At 47.5% G+C, this 14,830-nt stretch overlaps 1 protein-coding gene across 1 annotated transcript in view; it reads left to right on the top strand.

Annotated features, from left to right (window-relative positions):
* Window positions 1-14,830, top strand: part of SORCS3 (sortilin related VPS10 domain containing receptor 3) — a 567,608-nt gene that overhangs the window by 242,326 nt on the left and 310,452 nt on the right. Inside the window, exon 3 of the mRNA XM_008686652.2 lies at window positions 4,787-4,886. Coding sequence (XP_008684874.2) covers window positions 4,787-4,886 — 100 coding nt within the window. The remainder of the gene's footprint in view (window positions 1-4,786; window positions 4,887-14,830) is intronic.

The raw sequence follows: 14,830 nt of genomic DNA, 5'->3' as shown, positions 1-14,830 counted from the left end.
GCCCTTTGGGATTCTCTCTCCCTCTTTTCCCCTGCCCCTTCCCCTGCTCACAAGCTCTCTCTCTCTCAAATAAATAATTTTTTTTAAGGACGAATTATGGCTAGGTGTGTCAACATGGATAAATCCCAGAATTTGAATGTTGGGCAAAATAAGCAAGCTGCAGGACATACGTCCTGTATAAAAGGCTTACGTAAATGTGAAAAACTCTGAAAGATTGTATGTTGCTTATGAACATTAATACCTGTTAAATCTAGTAGTGGGGATATGATTGGCATCTCATATTTTTCTGTGTGCTGGAAATAATTCATTAAAAAGACAGGAAGAAAGAGCAGGAGAATGTAGTGGAATAGCCTGCTGGACTTGGGTAACCTGAGCCAGGGCACAGAAGCCAAAAGGCTGTGGCCTTGCGCCTCTCACCTGTTGCCTTCCAGGTTCGCTGTGTGTTCGGAGGGATTCAGAATGGTAACCAGCATCGTGCCAGGTTCATAACAGGTGTGGGATGCATATGTGTGATGCTTCCGGTTTTCTGGACATTTCAGTGTTGGGAGCCTAGTGTTGAGATTTGAGAGGCTCGCTTTGAAATAGGAGAAAGGAGCTTGTTTCCTCCAAGTGACCCCAGTGGAGAGGTCTGGAGTGACAAGGTGGAGGATGGTCTGCTTTCTTGTCAAAGTGAGTTCCGTGGGTGCAGCTGTCTCTGGCAATGGGGCTGAGGCCTCTTGCAAGCTGCCTCTCACCCTAGGCAAAGGGGGTCCCCCAAGCTCTGTGGTCAATGTGGTGTGCAGCGTCCATGCTGGAAAGGATGGACTCCAGGGCACCTTTCATCCCACAGGTGTCCAGGCCTCTTGAGGTGTCCTCAGTGAGTGAGACCTTTTTGATCAGCCTGAATGAGCAGAGGAAGCTAACACGTGGAGAAGCCTTTGAAGGGAAGTCCCCACTCTGGGAGAAGCAGCCACTCTTGGAGAAGAGCAGAGTTTCTGCGAATCTTTAGTGCAGTCTACGGAAAGAGAGACCATGTGTGGTGCTATAAGCACACTACCTTTGATGAGGCTTATTTGGATTCTGGAAGGAAGTTTGTTGTGACATCAGTCATGCAGGGAGCCCTGAGAATTTAGCTCTTTATAAAAGTAAGATGTTTGCTATGTATGGAGTGAGGAAAATCCGCTGGTTGGAAAACAGCTTAGCTCCATGTTGCTGGCATAGGATATTTAAGATCCAGACGGGGCCTTATGATTTGGGGAGTTAAACCTCTTGTTTTGATGATAGAATAGGGCTTGACAGACGCTCTTATTGGCCAAACTCTAGTCAGGACCCTTGGGGCTCTTTGTGAAGTAGGCTCTGCCCTTGGGTGTGTCCTCAAAAGCCCAGTTTTACTAAGAATCCTGCTAAGTCAGTTTAGCCAGAATCCCCTCCCCTCAATATCTGACTGGTCTCCTCACCCCTACCATGTCTCATCACCCTGGCCTGCCTTCAGTAAGAATCCCATCAGGTCAGTTTATAAAGGAATTACTCTACCCTCTAGTAATATTCCATCCACTCCCCCCCACCCTTCTCTTTGGCTATAAATTCCTTGCTTTTCATTGTATTCAGAGTTGAGCTCAGTCTCTCTCATTGGAAAACCCCATTGCAGTGGTCTCTATACGTATTGCCTTTGTCCTGAATGAAGTCTGCCTTACCATTTTAACAGGTGTTGGGGTGATTTTTTTCTTTAACAGATGTAGGGAATTGGCTTGTCTAGGGTAGCACTTTGCATATGTTTCAGAGTCACTTCTAGAGTCTGGATTTCCAGACTCCAGGTTCAATGTTCTTTCTTCACACCATGCTATCTTTATACCTTCAAGAGTACAGAACCAAGAAGTGATTCATCCTATAAAATGTTTTATTTGGACCATTAAAAGTATGCAACTTACTGCCTTTAGAGATTAGGCTTTCTCCTTCCCTGCCCTGGAGAGGATTGGAGCCTGGGGTGATTGGTCATTTAACCTCAATGCTAGTGTGAGTGAACCACAGATCCTTCCCTGGCACCAGATGCTGCTAGACTTTTCCACATGTGCCAGCATCCAACAAGATGAGATGTGTTTTCTAGGTGTGACTATGTGTTGAATGGCCACCAGACATTAGCAGTAAGCCAAAAACTCGATCAACCAAGAACATGAATGACCATTCATTCATTCTTATGAAGATAAAGCAAAATGGAATAATATACAAACCAGTACATTGAGCACTTACTTTGCATCAGACAGGGTGCAAGGCATTGGGGTTGTTACAAGAAATGGCTCTTGCCCTTAGGGAGCTATAGTCAAGGAAGAAATCCTAGAATAAAAATAGTATGACTGAAACGATAGGATGAATGCTAACATAGAAATGTATACAAGGTGATATGGGAATACAAAGGAAATTGTGATTAATTTCCCAGTGGGAAAGCTGGCAGGAGGGTGGTATTGGTGGTGTCAGAGGTTGGAGAGAAATGTCCCGAGCAAGGAAATAGCACAGGGATAGTTCACACAAAGGGAATGATACTTATAGAAATGGAGGGCAGTGAAAACACAGGACATTCAGGAAAGTTTGGTGAAGCTGGAGGGAAAGGGGCAGGGAGCAGGTGGCTGGAAATGAGTCTAGTACTGAAGACTAAAGCCATATTTGACAAGACTAAGCTTGGAAGCTACAACCTCATTATGTGCAGGCAGTGGGTAATTACTACGAGGGATGAGGTGGAGAGACCCGAAGGTTGAAATATAGCCTGTTGACAGCATGGGGGATGGCAGGAGGTGGAGAAGGCTGGAGGAAAAGCCTCCTGTTGCAGGACTATTGCAAAAAATAATGATGCATGAGCCACAGCATTGACGTGAAGATGGAAGGACTAGGGGTCCAAGTTATTTAGGAGATAGAATCATTAAGACTTGGAGACCGAGCTGGGTTTGAGAGATAAAGGCAACAAGAAAGATTGGGAGTGATTCCCTGTGCTTAAAGGTAGACAGGAGACAGAAGATAAGAAGTCGCTTTGGGGGGGGGTTGGTTCTAAAAGTTACCACAGACACTGACCATGTGGAGCCAGTAGCCTAGGGAGGGATTTGAAATACTGCTATTTGTTTATTCAGTAAACATGCCGAGTGTGTATGATGTGTACAGCCTGGTTCTGTACATTTTGGGGAAGGGAGAAGTGAATGTCCTTTTTCTTTTTACATTTATATTTTTTTGACATTTCATTATACCTACATCCTATCAGGAGGTTTCCCATGTGTCTTATTTTTGCATCCTTACAAATGCCTTGTGAGATCAAATTTCCCTGATTATTTTAGTTAAGAAGCCTGAGGCTCTAGCAGGTTAAGTGACTTGCATGTGGTCATGCAACCAGAGAGCTGCGGATCTAGCAAGGAAGTTGAGATTTTGGGGGGCGCCTGGGGGGCTCTGTCGGTTAAGTGGCTGCCTTCGGCTCAGGTCATGATCCCAGGGTCCTGGGATCGAGCCCCAGGTCGGGCTACCTGCTCCTCGGAGAGCCTGCTTCTCCTCTCCCTCTGCTGCTCCCCCTGCTTGTGCAATCTCTCTCTGCTAAATAAATAATTAGAATTAAAAAAAAAGAAATTGAGATCTTGCAACACCCAAAGTTCATGTTCTTTCATCTCACCATAGCGTTCTCTGAGAACGCTGTCCTTTGGGAGCTGACGTTGTGCTAAGGGGACCAGAACTTAAAGAAACTCATCACGACGATATCACAGAGCCAAAAGGAGGCACGCGCAGTGTGCTTTGGGCATGCAGTGGGCTGGGGAAACTTATTCCAGGGCAGAGAGGGGGTGAGGGTGACTGGGAAGAGGGTTAGTGAGGCCTTCACAGAGGTGAGGATGGGCATCTCAGCTGGGAGTGGGGACATGAGATTTGCTCCATTAGATGGGGTGGGGATAATTCTTAAAGGTCATCACACACTACAAGCCTTGGCTGCTAGGCTTGTAAAACAGCTGTGGGCCAGGGCAGGAGCAGATTTTGGAGAGGAAGTGGGTGAAGAATCCGGGAAAAGGCAGCAGCAGGCCGTTAGTTCCTAGGGGAGCACCCAGGCAGAGCCAGGCACTGGGATCTGAGGCAGAATGCAGGCACCGCCATGCGGTCAGGTGACCACAGGGAAACTAAACTGAGCTCAGACTTTCTAAAGCCTGGGTGGGAGAAGTTTCGTGACCTAGCCAAAGAAGGCAATGGGGGAAAGACAAGGTGCAGAGCTGATGCTATCGGTGGTTTGAAAAGGGAGGGGGCTACGTGTGGACTGGGGTTGCGGAGTGAGGCAGAAAGCATGGTGGCGAGGCTGGCTCCTGGGATCCCCCTCTTAGACACCCGCTCTCCTTCCTCCACCATGGAAAGGCGGACCTTTTAAGCTCTTGCATATAGGGCTTCCTTCCACCCAGGTTGGCTGGACTCTGGTGACCTCAGGAGCCAGTCTGGCCTCTCACACAGCTCCTGGCCGGAAATTGTGTCCCTCCGCAGCACCACATGGAGGACCCTGGGCTGAACTCGGAGCGGGGGAGGTGGACAGGCAGTCTCCAGCAGCAACTTTCACAGACAGCTTCACAAAGGGCAGAAAAGTAGGTCTCTGAGAAAGGCCGGGAGCAAAGGGGGGTGAGCTTAGGTAGTAAGCAGATGCACTAGTCTAATTGCTCTTCTAAAATTAGTGGGGCCTTTTATCTCTGAATCACTTCTGTGATTTGGGAACAAAGGTGCAAGTTGAAGGAGAGCTTGGCTCCCCTCTGAACACAATCCCCATTTGGTAAAATGATCTCTCCCTTCCTTTCTCTCTTACCTGCAGGTCAACGGATTATGGCACAACCTATGAGAAACTGAATGACAAAGTGGGCTTGAAGACTGTCCTCAGTTACCTCTACGTCAATCCCACCAACAAAAGGAAGGTAAGACTAGGGCTCAGGGGTCCTGAGCACTCCCCATGCGGTAGTGAGTCTTCCTGGGGCCGGGCAGGAAGAAGAAAACCAGTAGGCATGGACTCCGTTAGAGAGGGCCTGCTTTCTAGGCCAGGGGCATCACAGAGCTTGCTTGTAGTTCTGCCAACTGCTTTGACACGAGTAGTCACGATAATAATAACAAATTTCAACAACAACAGTAAAATGATGTAACTAGTGCCAGGGATGCCTTATCCCATTTACCCTCACAGTGAATCTGTGGGCTAGAAGTTACTGTTGTCCCCATTATACAGATGAAGAAATTGAAGATCAGAGAGATTAAGTAATTTTCTAGCCCGAAGGCAGACAGTGGTAAGTAAAAGATCTGTGATTTAAGAGTGGCTCTGCTTGTCTCTGGAGTGGAGTTCTTCCAGCCTCCCTCTTGCTGCTCTGTGTTCAGAGAGCTCCTTGTAAACAGGGAGTCTGTTTCTGCCAAGGGAAGGATAGGTAGGTCCTGGATTCACCTGCTTGACCTTGAACTCCTGCTGGGGAAGGGAGAGCAGACCGGCTCTGCTGGCTCCTCTGTTCTCTGACTTTCCAACTGACTTAATAGCCAGGATGTGCAGGAAATCATAGAAGACCAGACCGTGGTCATGGAGGCCCACTGGTTGGAGGGGCCTGGGAGTCCATGCAATGATGGACCGTTTTAGAAAATAAATATTGTATAATATGTTGGCTCTGGGGTGGGTGATCTTTCTGCAGCCAGGAAGGCACTGCTGTTTAGAAACTTAGGCAGGCCTAGCCCTTAGAAATACACCAGGAATCTAAAAGGCCATTTCAGTGTTTCTCAAAGTCTGACAATGGTACTCCCTAGCTTTCGTCTTGCGATCTGATTTGCATTCCCCTGTAGGTTTCCAGCCCTTTCTTTTGTGAGAATAAATGCAGAGGTGAGCTTCAGCCCAATGTGCAGATGTCCCTGACGTCTGAGTCCAACCTGGTGGAGGCCAAGCTGGGATGATGATGATTTATGCCGCTCGAAGAACAGCTTTGACTCAGTCCCATAGCAGGAGCGCTCACAGCCCCCTCTCTTCTCACTCCCTTCTCTGACACCCCTAATCCCCAGCAAAGGGAGGAAATAGAATGTGTGACTCCTGGTTCAGCGTTGATGATGGTGCCCCGTGAACTAGCTAGGAGGCCCCAGACCTGAGACTATGCCCACCGGTCAAGTGCCAAAACCCAGGTGATCATCAGGATGGCTGTTTGTGCACCTGTTACTGGCTTTGGTGGAGTAGTTTCTCTTTTCTTTGTCCCAAAGTGCTGTCATCTCCATAGTTCTCAGTTTTGTCATGTGACTTGTTGAACGTCAGAGCTGGAAGGGATCATCGATTTTATCTATATGAGCAATTATTATTAGTTTCTGAACTTCAGTGCTTTTGCAAAAGTGAGTAACGCTCTAGGTCTCTTCTTTGGAAACATGCTCCTGCCCACAAAACTGGAAAATAGTTTTTAGCAGTTTGTGAACAGCTGGGATCCCACCCATGGACCTGGGATGTCCATGGAGTCTCAGTTAAGAATCCTTTATCTGTACCAATAACCTCATTTTACAGATGAGAAAACAGAAGCCAAAAAAAGCCCACAGAGCCAGGTGAGAGGTCAGGACTCTTGATTCTCAGTCCAGATATCTTTGCTCCAGACCGTCCTTTGCACCTTTTCCTCCTGTACAATCACAGCCTGGTAGTTTACGATGTACAGTCTAGTCCTGTATTGGAAGCTTGAGGCAGTTGCTTCTTGACCCAGAGGAAAGCTAGGTGCCACGTCCATGATGGGCCCATGATAAACCTGGACTGAATGCAATCAGCAATGGTCTGTCTCAATCCTTCCTCTGCCCTGCCCCCTTCGTTAAGAAGGAAGCTGAGGTCCACAGAGGATAGACGTCCACCCATGTCACTCAGCTGGTTGGTGGCAGTGTTGCCAGTTGATCTCCTGACTCCCAGAATAAAGCTTTTTCCATCCTACACAAGTGACTTGGGGTTGGATGGAATCACATCTTGGGGTGTCCGCACTGTGGAAGAAGCAGGTTTTTGACATGTGGCAGATGTCAGTCAGTGCTGATCTTTGACCTATGACCACACAGAGTTAATCGTATTTTCTTGTAGTTGATAGGTCAGCCATCTTTCTCCCAAGTGAGATGTAAAGGGTCACACCTGTTGGCATCCATTTTGGTGGTAATCTATCCTGTCTGTTTCCTGCTGGGCTTCTACTCATAATGATGTCTCATTTGATCTTTTGCTGTTTTTCTCTACCCCTGACTTCTTTATCTCTCCTTGGTACAACCTAGAGGCGATTAGAAGTGCGGGAGGGTTGTCTGGGTAGCTCATTCAGTTAGGCGTCTGACTCTTGGTTTCAGATCCTGATCTCAGGGATCATGAGATCAAGCCTGGCGTCAGGCTCTGCACTCAGTACAGAGTTTGCTTGTCCCTCTCTCTCTGCCTCTCTCCCCACTTTCTATCTCTTTCTAAAATAAATAAATGAAATCTTAAAAAAAGCGCAGAAACAAAGGGTTGGTTAACACAGATACTGAGGGTCAGAAAGAACAGAAAGCTGGGATTTAGAGACCACTGGTGCAGAAATTCTGTCTCCGTTTCTCCTGCCTAGAGGTGATATCCACACCATGGGCTCTCTAGAGCAGTTTTTCATGGGAATTAATTCCCACTTAACCAAAGTTCAGCCTATTTTGTCTGTCTTCTCTGAGAAATGCCATCAAAGCACAGTTAACTCCCACTTAAGAGTCACTGCTACCCAGAAAGTTAAAAGCATAGATATTTTCCTCACTCAGCTTGGGGAAAGACAAATGGCAGGCTATTGCTGTGGTTTTATTTATTTTCTTTATTAGCAGTAGAAATTAATTCATAAAGAGACTGTGTGATCCTGAAGTGCTTTCTGAATCATCCAAGGGAAGATGAAACTAGATTCTCTTTCATTTTATGGTAAATGTTTTTGATTGTCTTCTGAGGCTCTGGATGCTGAAAATTCACAAATACTCTACATAGTGACTTTTCTTTTAACCAGAATATTCAGTTTACTAGAACTACCCTTATCCAGCCACTTACGCAAAAGGACAGATACAAATGAATATACTCTGATTTGCTTCTTTATTGCTTAGTGCTCTGGGTCATTATGACCTTGTAATTCAACTTTTTCGTTTCTTTGTTAACTATGTCTTAAAGTTTAAACCTGTGGTCTCTGGATTCTCATCTCCGCTCACATTATTCAAGATCTTCTGATCCTCCAGCACCCAAATTATCTGTAGCTGCCGTGTTCATCGACAGCCAGTGAAAAATCCAGCAGGTTTTCAGTTAATCTTGTGGAAACACTTGCTTTTTACTTAATGAGTTATTTATTTAACAGATGGCCACTACTTTCCTTGGAGGCTGTGAGGACATCAGAGATCTGTGGCCCCTGGCAAACAGTAGATTGTGCTTGTATTTACATAGTAGTTGGTTTTCTAATGCTTTTTTGACAACATAAAAGCTTCAAATACAGATAGCCAATAAACCATTACATTGAAAGTAGAAGTGTTAGCATGTGTATATCCTTCTACCAGTAATAGTCTTAGCATTAATTGAGCACCTACTATGCTCAGCTGTCTTTTAGGAGCTTAATCTGTATAACCTCCAATCCTCCCAGCCACTTCAGAAGGCAGGTAAGATAAGAAAATGGCTCTGTGTTGATTACCTCAAGGCTGTATTACTTGTAAATGGGGAGTCTGCAACAACTTTCCAGTTGGTGAGGGGAATGAATGACAAATTCATCAGGATACATCCTTCCAGATCAGGGAAGTTGAGATTTGCACTAGCTGTATTTACTGGTCTTTCCTATGTGAGAGTATTGTGTGAAATACTGTGAGCTACTCCAGTTGAAGGTGTTCTAGACTCTCCTATGATGTCGTGACATCAGCATTATTTTAATGACCGTGACCTGCCCTGATTGTATTTGATGTGAATTCTGCATCCCTCCCTGTTTGCCTTTCTCCAGCCATTGGCCAAATAGCTCACTTCCCCAGGTGATGTCTGAGCCTGGCACTTTGGACATGAAGAGAGTGTGTTCGTTCTAGAAGCAGGTGTGTGTGAGGTTTGTGTCCCCGAGGAGGGGCTCTGCTGGGGGGGTGGGGCTCTGAGTTCCCTCTCACAGCTTCTTCTGCTCACAGGAGACAAATGTCTCTGGGTTCCTAGAACTGTCAGCCGGTGCTTGCCCTCTGGTCCATGCAGAATGGCACACGCCAAGGTCAAGCTTGCATTGAACAGATCTGTGCTTCGTACAATACAAACATGCTGATGTCTTTGTGCCCCAACAAGAGAGGGGTTTGGATCCTACGGGAGCCTATTTGAGAACAAATCTTTAGGTGGATAAGGAGATGCAGGCATGCTATGGCCTGATTGCTCTGGCTCGAAAGTGGCTGCCACCTGCAGATTTGGAAAGAGTCCTTTGGAAATGACAGAGAGCATAGGAAGGTCTGACTGCCAGGGAATGAGGCTAAATTGCTGCAGAGTAGAGGTGGGTGTGCCTCTTGGGGGGGGGGGCTGTGGGTGGGGAGGCTGTATGGTCTGATACCAGAATAGGGTAACGACTTCTTATTGAGCTCCTCACAAGTCCCAAGCCCTGCGCTGAGTTCAATTCTATCCCCTTTTCTAAGTTTCAGTCCTAATCCCCTGAGCCTGGTACTTTTATTCCCATCTGACAGGTGAGGAAACTGAGGCTCGGACAGCCGAGCCCCTTGCTTTTTGTCAAGTAGCTAGCAAGAGCGGCCCAGGATCCCCACTCACCTCTGTCTGACCACACAGGCCACGCTGTCTGCTCTGATCCATAGGTTGGCCGCCCTGGCACAGGTAGAAGGACCAGGTGGGTGCAGTCAGCACCCTAATAGTGTCTGCTGCTTGGGGTTTTCTGCCCATCAGTGTTAGAGAATTCGCTGTTTCTTGGAAGAGGAGGGGAGTGTTAGATCTTCCCTTCCTAATTGATTTACCATTGAGGAGGATAATTACTTCCAGGCTCCCCTGCCTGGGAACCCCCAGTCGGATTTCTCTGACAAGAAGCCACCTCTGTCAGGCTGTTAGCGAGGCATTGTGAATGTGGTTGGAGCTTGGTTATTCCCATAGCGTTCTCCTAATGCGGCAGCATCACCCTGAGCCCCGTGACACACGGGGACACCTCGAAACAAAACAAAACACAGGATGTGAAGCTACTGGCGTCCTGTGTTCCCTGACTGTGTCTCCTGCGACTGTTGGGGGATCAGGGAAGTCCTTGGGGTGGTACACTTTCAGTTCACTGGTATTAAAGTGTCTTACACGGAAGCAGAGCAGTAGCAATCATAAGTGGAGAATGCGGAGAGATAATGTCAGGCTGTTTAGCAATCTGTTAAGTGACTAGCTCTGAGATAAGTCTTTTGGAAGGGAGTTTTCTGCTTTTAGAGATGTGCAGTCTGCTTGGGCAGGGACTGCCGGTGAGGGATGTCGGCTTGGCGGGAACTGCGGTGGCCGCTTGGGAAAGGGGCTTCTACTCATGTGCCCCAGGTGACTGTGGGCCTGTGGGAATGAGGGCCCGGTGCAGCTTGACATCACTGTCGTCATTTCCTGATTTTCTCTGCATATTTTCATATGAAAATTTGTATTCTGAAATGTTTTAGATGGGCTAGGACGCGGAGCTTGGAGTGTGGGGCCTGGCGGGCTGTCCCAAATCCATGTCCGTTCCTTGCATCCAGCCGGCCTCCTGTGCCATATTCTGGGTACTAAGTTGTTCTCCAGCCTTGAAGTTGATATTTGCAATGTGGCCTTTAGGGGTCACAGGATAAGGATAAGACTTGGTGCTCTTACTGAGGGCCCACGGGGATGCCTTTTTGGCCTGTGTGAGGCATCAACTAAGCGGAGTGTGGCTCACAAAGACTTCCCTTTGACTCTAACGAGTCACATAGTAGGTCCTGCAGTGCAAAGGGACCTGGGGGGTCACTGAAGGGAAAGACCTTTAGAGTAGGAATAGAAGGCAGACCTCTGCTTTCTGGTCCTGGCTCTGCCACTGGGTAACTGTGTGTTCTTAAATAAGCCAGACCCCACTCAGAGCCTCCATTTCCCTATCTGTATAATGGCAAGGTTAGCTCCTACCGTTTTTGAGGCTCCTTCCTGTTCAGGTTGCCCAGATGACCACCATTTGGACAGTGCCTCTCAGAGGGCTACATTGTAATATGTGACGATGCTTGGACTTTGGGCTCCATGCACAGCCAGTTGGGTAGTCGTTGGAAGGTGTGATCCCCATAGCTCTTGGTTTTAAGGACACCTGTTGGCCAGCTAAGCTCTTCCATCCAGGCTAGAAGCTTCTTTTCTGAAGTTACAGTTCCTTGGTCAGAAGGCGGATGCTTTCCTCTAACCTACTGGCTCTGCTGGTTTAACCGAGAGCAGCGTCCTCCTCAGGGGCACAGCCGCGGGCTGGCTTCCATCAGCACGAGGTGATGCAGGTTCACAGGAGCGTCCCTGTCCTTGTCCAGGCATGCACAGCCCTGCTCTTGCAGGAGAGGGAGCTGGAGGTGCTGTCGGAATGTGCTTTGGCAGCCCAGGCGTGAGGACACGATCGTGACAGCGGGCAGTGCCCCGGCTCGGCTGCGTCCCACTTCCTCCTCCGTGGCTACCCGCTCGCTGCCCCCTCAGCCAGGCTTTCTCCCTTCACAAAATGTGCATAATAAGCCGTGTGTCAGAGAGCAAGTAAGACAAATCCCTCCTTGTGCTAATGTTCATTTCTGTTTCCAAAGGTGACAAGTGTCTGCCATATTAATGACAGTGGTGTTGATAATACAGTAACAATGATAAGCAGATGGCATTTTTTGAGCGTTAACTATGTGCCCCAAATTATTCTAAATGTTTTCCGGGAATTGACTCATTTAATACTTCACCAGCAACCCTGGGATGTTGGTACTATCATGATTCCATTTACAAATGGTCAGAGTCTGGCATGAAGAGGTCAGTGACCTGCTCGGGTTCGGTTGGTGATGGTCACTTAGTCTAATGTGCTCACTTTTACTCATGTTTAATTTTAGACTCACTGCAAGTTGGATCTAAAAGGGCCCTCTGGGACCCTGTGGGCTCTCATTTAGCAGAAGAGGCCACTTGGGGACTTGTCCCGGGTCCTGGAGTCATTTGCGGCAAAGCCAGGACTGGAACTGGGTCTACTGTCTGCTAATCCGGTGCTCTCCACAGGTCCGCAGGCTGTCGGCTGCTGGAGCGCTCAGATCTTGCGAATGAATGCAAGTAGGGAACAGATGGGAACACGCACTGCCCCCCCACCCCGCCGCCGTCTCACTGAACGTGTGTCGTAGCTGTAGGGTCATACAAACACCCGTAGCGTCTTGGTTCTCTGGTCTCTGTGGGAATCCCATTTCAGATGAACCTGGCTGAGAAACCAAGGGCCCGAAATCCAAACTGCCCTTTGCACACTGGAAAGGACGATTGAGAACGATTGAGTAGCGCGCTCACGGCGAAATGGCTATCCAGGAAACAAGGGGCTTGTGCCCTTGGGGAAGAGATGTTGGGGAAGGAACTAGGGTTTCTGGTCTAGGCCTTTCTCTTATTTGTGAAGATTGGGAAAATCATTTAAATTCTCTAAACCTCTGTTACTCCATTTGTAAAATGGGCATAAAATGGGCATTTTTTACATATGTCTCCTTTGGGAGCAAAATGAGAAACATAATATTGACTTGGAGGAAATAAGCTACAGAAAGGGAAGAGAGGATTGTATCTTCTGAGATGGAGCTGACATTATGATCACAGACTGGAATCAGCTTCCCCGCGTACACGGGCTCCTTGGCTGTGCCCCCCTGCTGACCGGAGGGGCTGCCAAGCCTCCCCTGCTGGGCTGCCTGCTTCTCGGCTTCCTGGGGGAGAGGCTGCAGCCCTCAGACCCTGGGTTTTCAGGGGCCTCACATCCTGCCCCGTCCAGGAGGCCCACTGCCACCTTTCCCCCTGCAATCTTCTTCCCGGTCTCTAAAAACCAAGCTTGCTGACAGCCTGAGGGAGATGGATTATTCTGCTGATGGAGAGAAATGGTAGCATTCTTGTTAATTCACAACCACCTTGTTTTTCTTGCCTCATAAATTAACAGTTACCAAGAGGCTAGAGCAGTGTTTATGGGAAAATGTGTGAAACGAAGGAGTGAAAAAAGGAAAAAGAACACATCTTGGACCAAACCTTCTTCCTTTAATGATTCCATGTTCAAACCTTGCCTCTTAGTATACCCAGAAAGTGGTCCAGAGAGTAATCCCCCGAGAATGAAAGCATCAAACTTCGTTGAGGGCTGAGGAATTTAATAAAGGAAAATTAAGACATCAGAAGAGGGTGGGCACTGGTTTATAGGTGTCCACCTGCCTTTGCAAGTGTGACTGGTGATGGAGTGGACGTGAAGTGTGGTTCAACTCAAACTAATCACTTAAAGGAAAGAGAATCTAAAGTAATTCTTGGAAATTCACTCTTTAGTCACAAAGTCCCTTTCTCAGCAAATATATGTATGTGGTTCCCCATATAAATTACTGCAGTGTGCTCCAGCCAATAATTTATTTAAAGGCTCATTAAAATGATTACTAGTTTTTTCTTTTGCATTTTATTTGAAAATGGGAAGAATATAAACCTATAGCCTGGCTTCTCTCCAAAGTGCCCTTTGGGGTTTGCATTGAGTATATCATATTTTTTTTAATAAAGATATGATTTGCAGTAAGATTGTTCAGGCATTTAAGAGGAATAATAAAAATTAGCCACTTACTGCACTTTTTAGTGGCTTGTGTTTGCCTAACCTGTTTTTTAAAATTTGATTTTTATTGGATTTGGGATGTGTGAGTGTGTGTGTGTGTGTGTGTACTTGTGCATCTGTGTGTTCAGAAAATATCAACAAAGAACATTACGGAACCTTCAGAGTTAAGAAATAAGAAAAAAAAAAAACCCTCTTCCTATTCTGGGCAAACTCTGGTTTGGCATGAACTAAGGATCAAAGGAAAGCCTGTGCTCCTGGGTGGTCATGTGAGATGCTCGTTCTGTTTTTCTGCCTGGCTTATCCCAGGGACCCTGGCTGACCACCATAGTTACTCAGTGAAGCCTCTGGGGAAGGATTCTGTGCAGGGGGAGATGCCAGGCAAGGGTACAGGTGAAGGCTGAGGCAGTGATAGGAGTGGAAAGTCCTAGGACTCAACCCAAAGGAGAGGGCATTGAATTGGCACATGAAGGAGTCTGGTTGGGTATGAGAAAATAACACGATGGGCTGACAAGCGCTTCCACACCAGGCCCAGATGACCTGTGGAGATGGTGGGAATTTTACATGTTAAAGGCTGTTAAAAAATCACAAGGTATCCTGGTCAGAAGGACTTAATAAAGCACCAGGCTTCGAGGAAGATGTCATCCTGTGGCATAATCAGAACGAGTGAAGAGTAGAGGCAAAAATCGGGCTGACTTGGAAAGAAAGCTTGCAATTTGGAGCAGAAAGGAAGAACAAGGACGATCCGTTAGGGGAGGCAGGCTGTTGAGGTTTTCACAGACGTACCGAGTTTAGCAGTTGCAAGTCAAGAGAGGGAGTGGGATTAAATATTGTAGGTCCCCCCAGATCTCAGGGATGGAGGTAGGACTGAGGGCGGGGGCATGGGGAGCCCCAGCAGGTGTTTGAGCAGGGGGCCGACAGCATGAGAGCTGTCCGTGTACAGGAGGGCCGACGAGAGCCCACGGGCGGATGAGGTGCCCGTGTTAAGCCTTGCACACCAGCTCTCCATCCTTGCCCTGCCCTCCCCAGACCTCTGGGTGTATTTTCTGAGCATCACAGGCAAGAGCAATTTTAACAAAGAGCTTGGGATGGCAGGAGGATGTGTTCTTCCTAATGTTCCGACGCACAGTTATATAGCAAATGGATCTCGCTGCCCCTGAGGTAGAGATATCTGT

Source organism: Ursus maritimus, unplaced genomic scaffold (assembly GCF_017311325.1).
Source record: "Ursus maritimus isolate PB19 unplaced genomic scaffold, ASM1731132v1 scaffold_7, whole genome shotgun sequence".
NCBI classification, from domain to species: Eukaryota; Metazoa; Chordata; class Mammalia; order Carnivora; family Ursidae; genus Ursus; species Ursus maritimus.
This window is presented reverse-complemented; position numbering and strand designations above follow the sequence as displayed.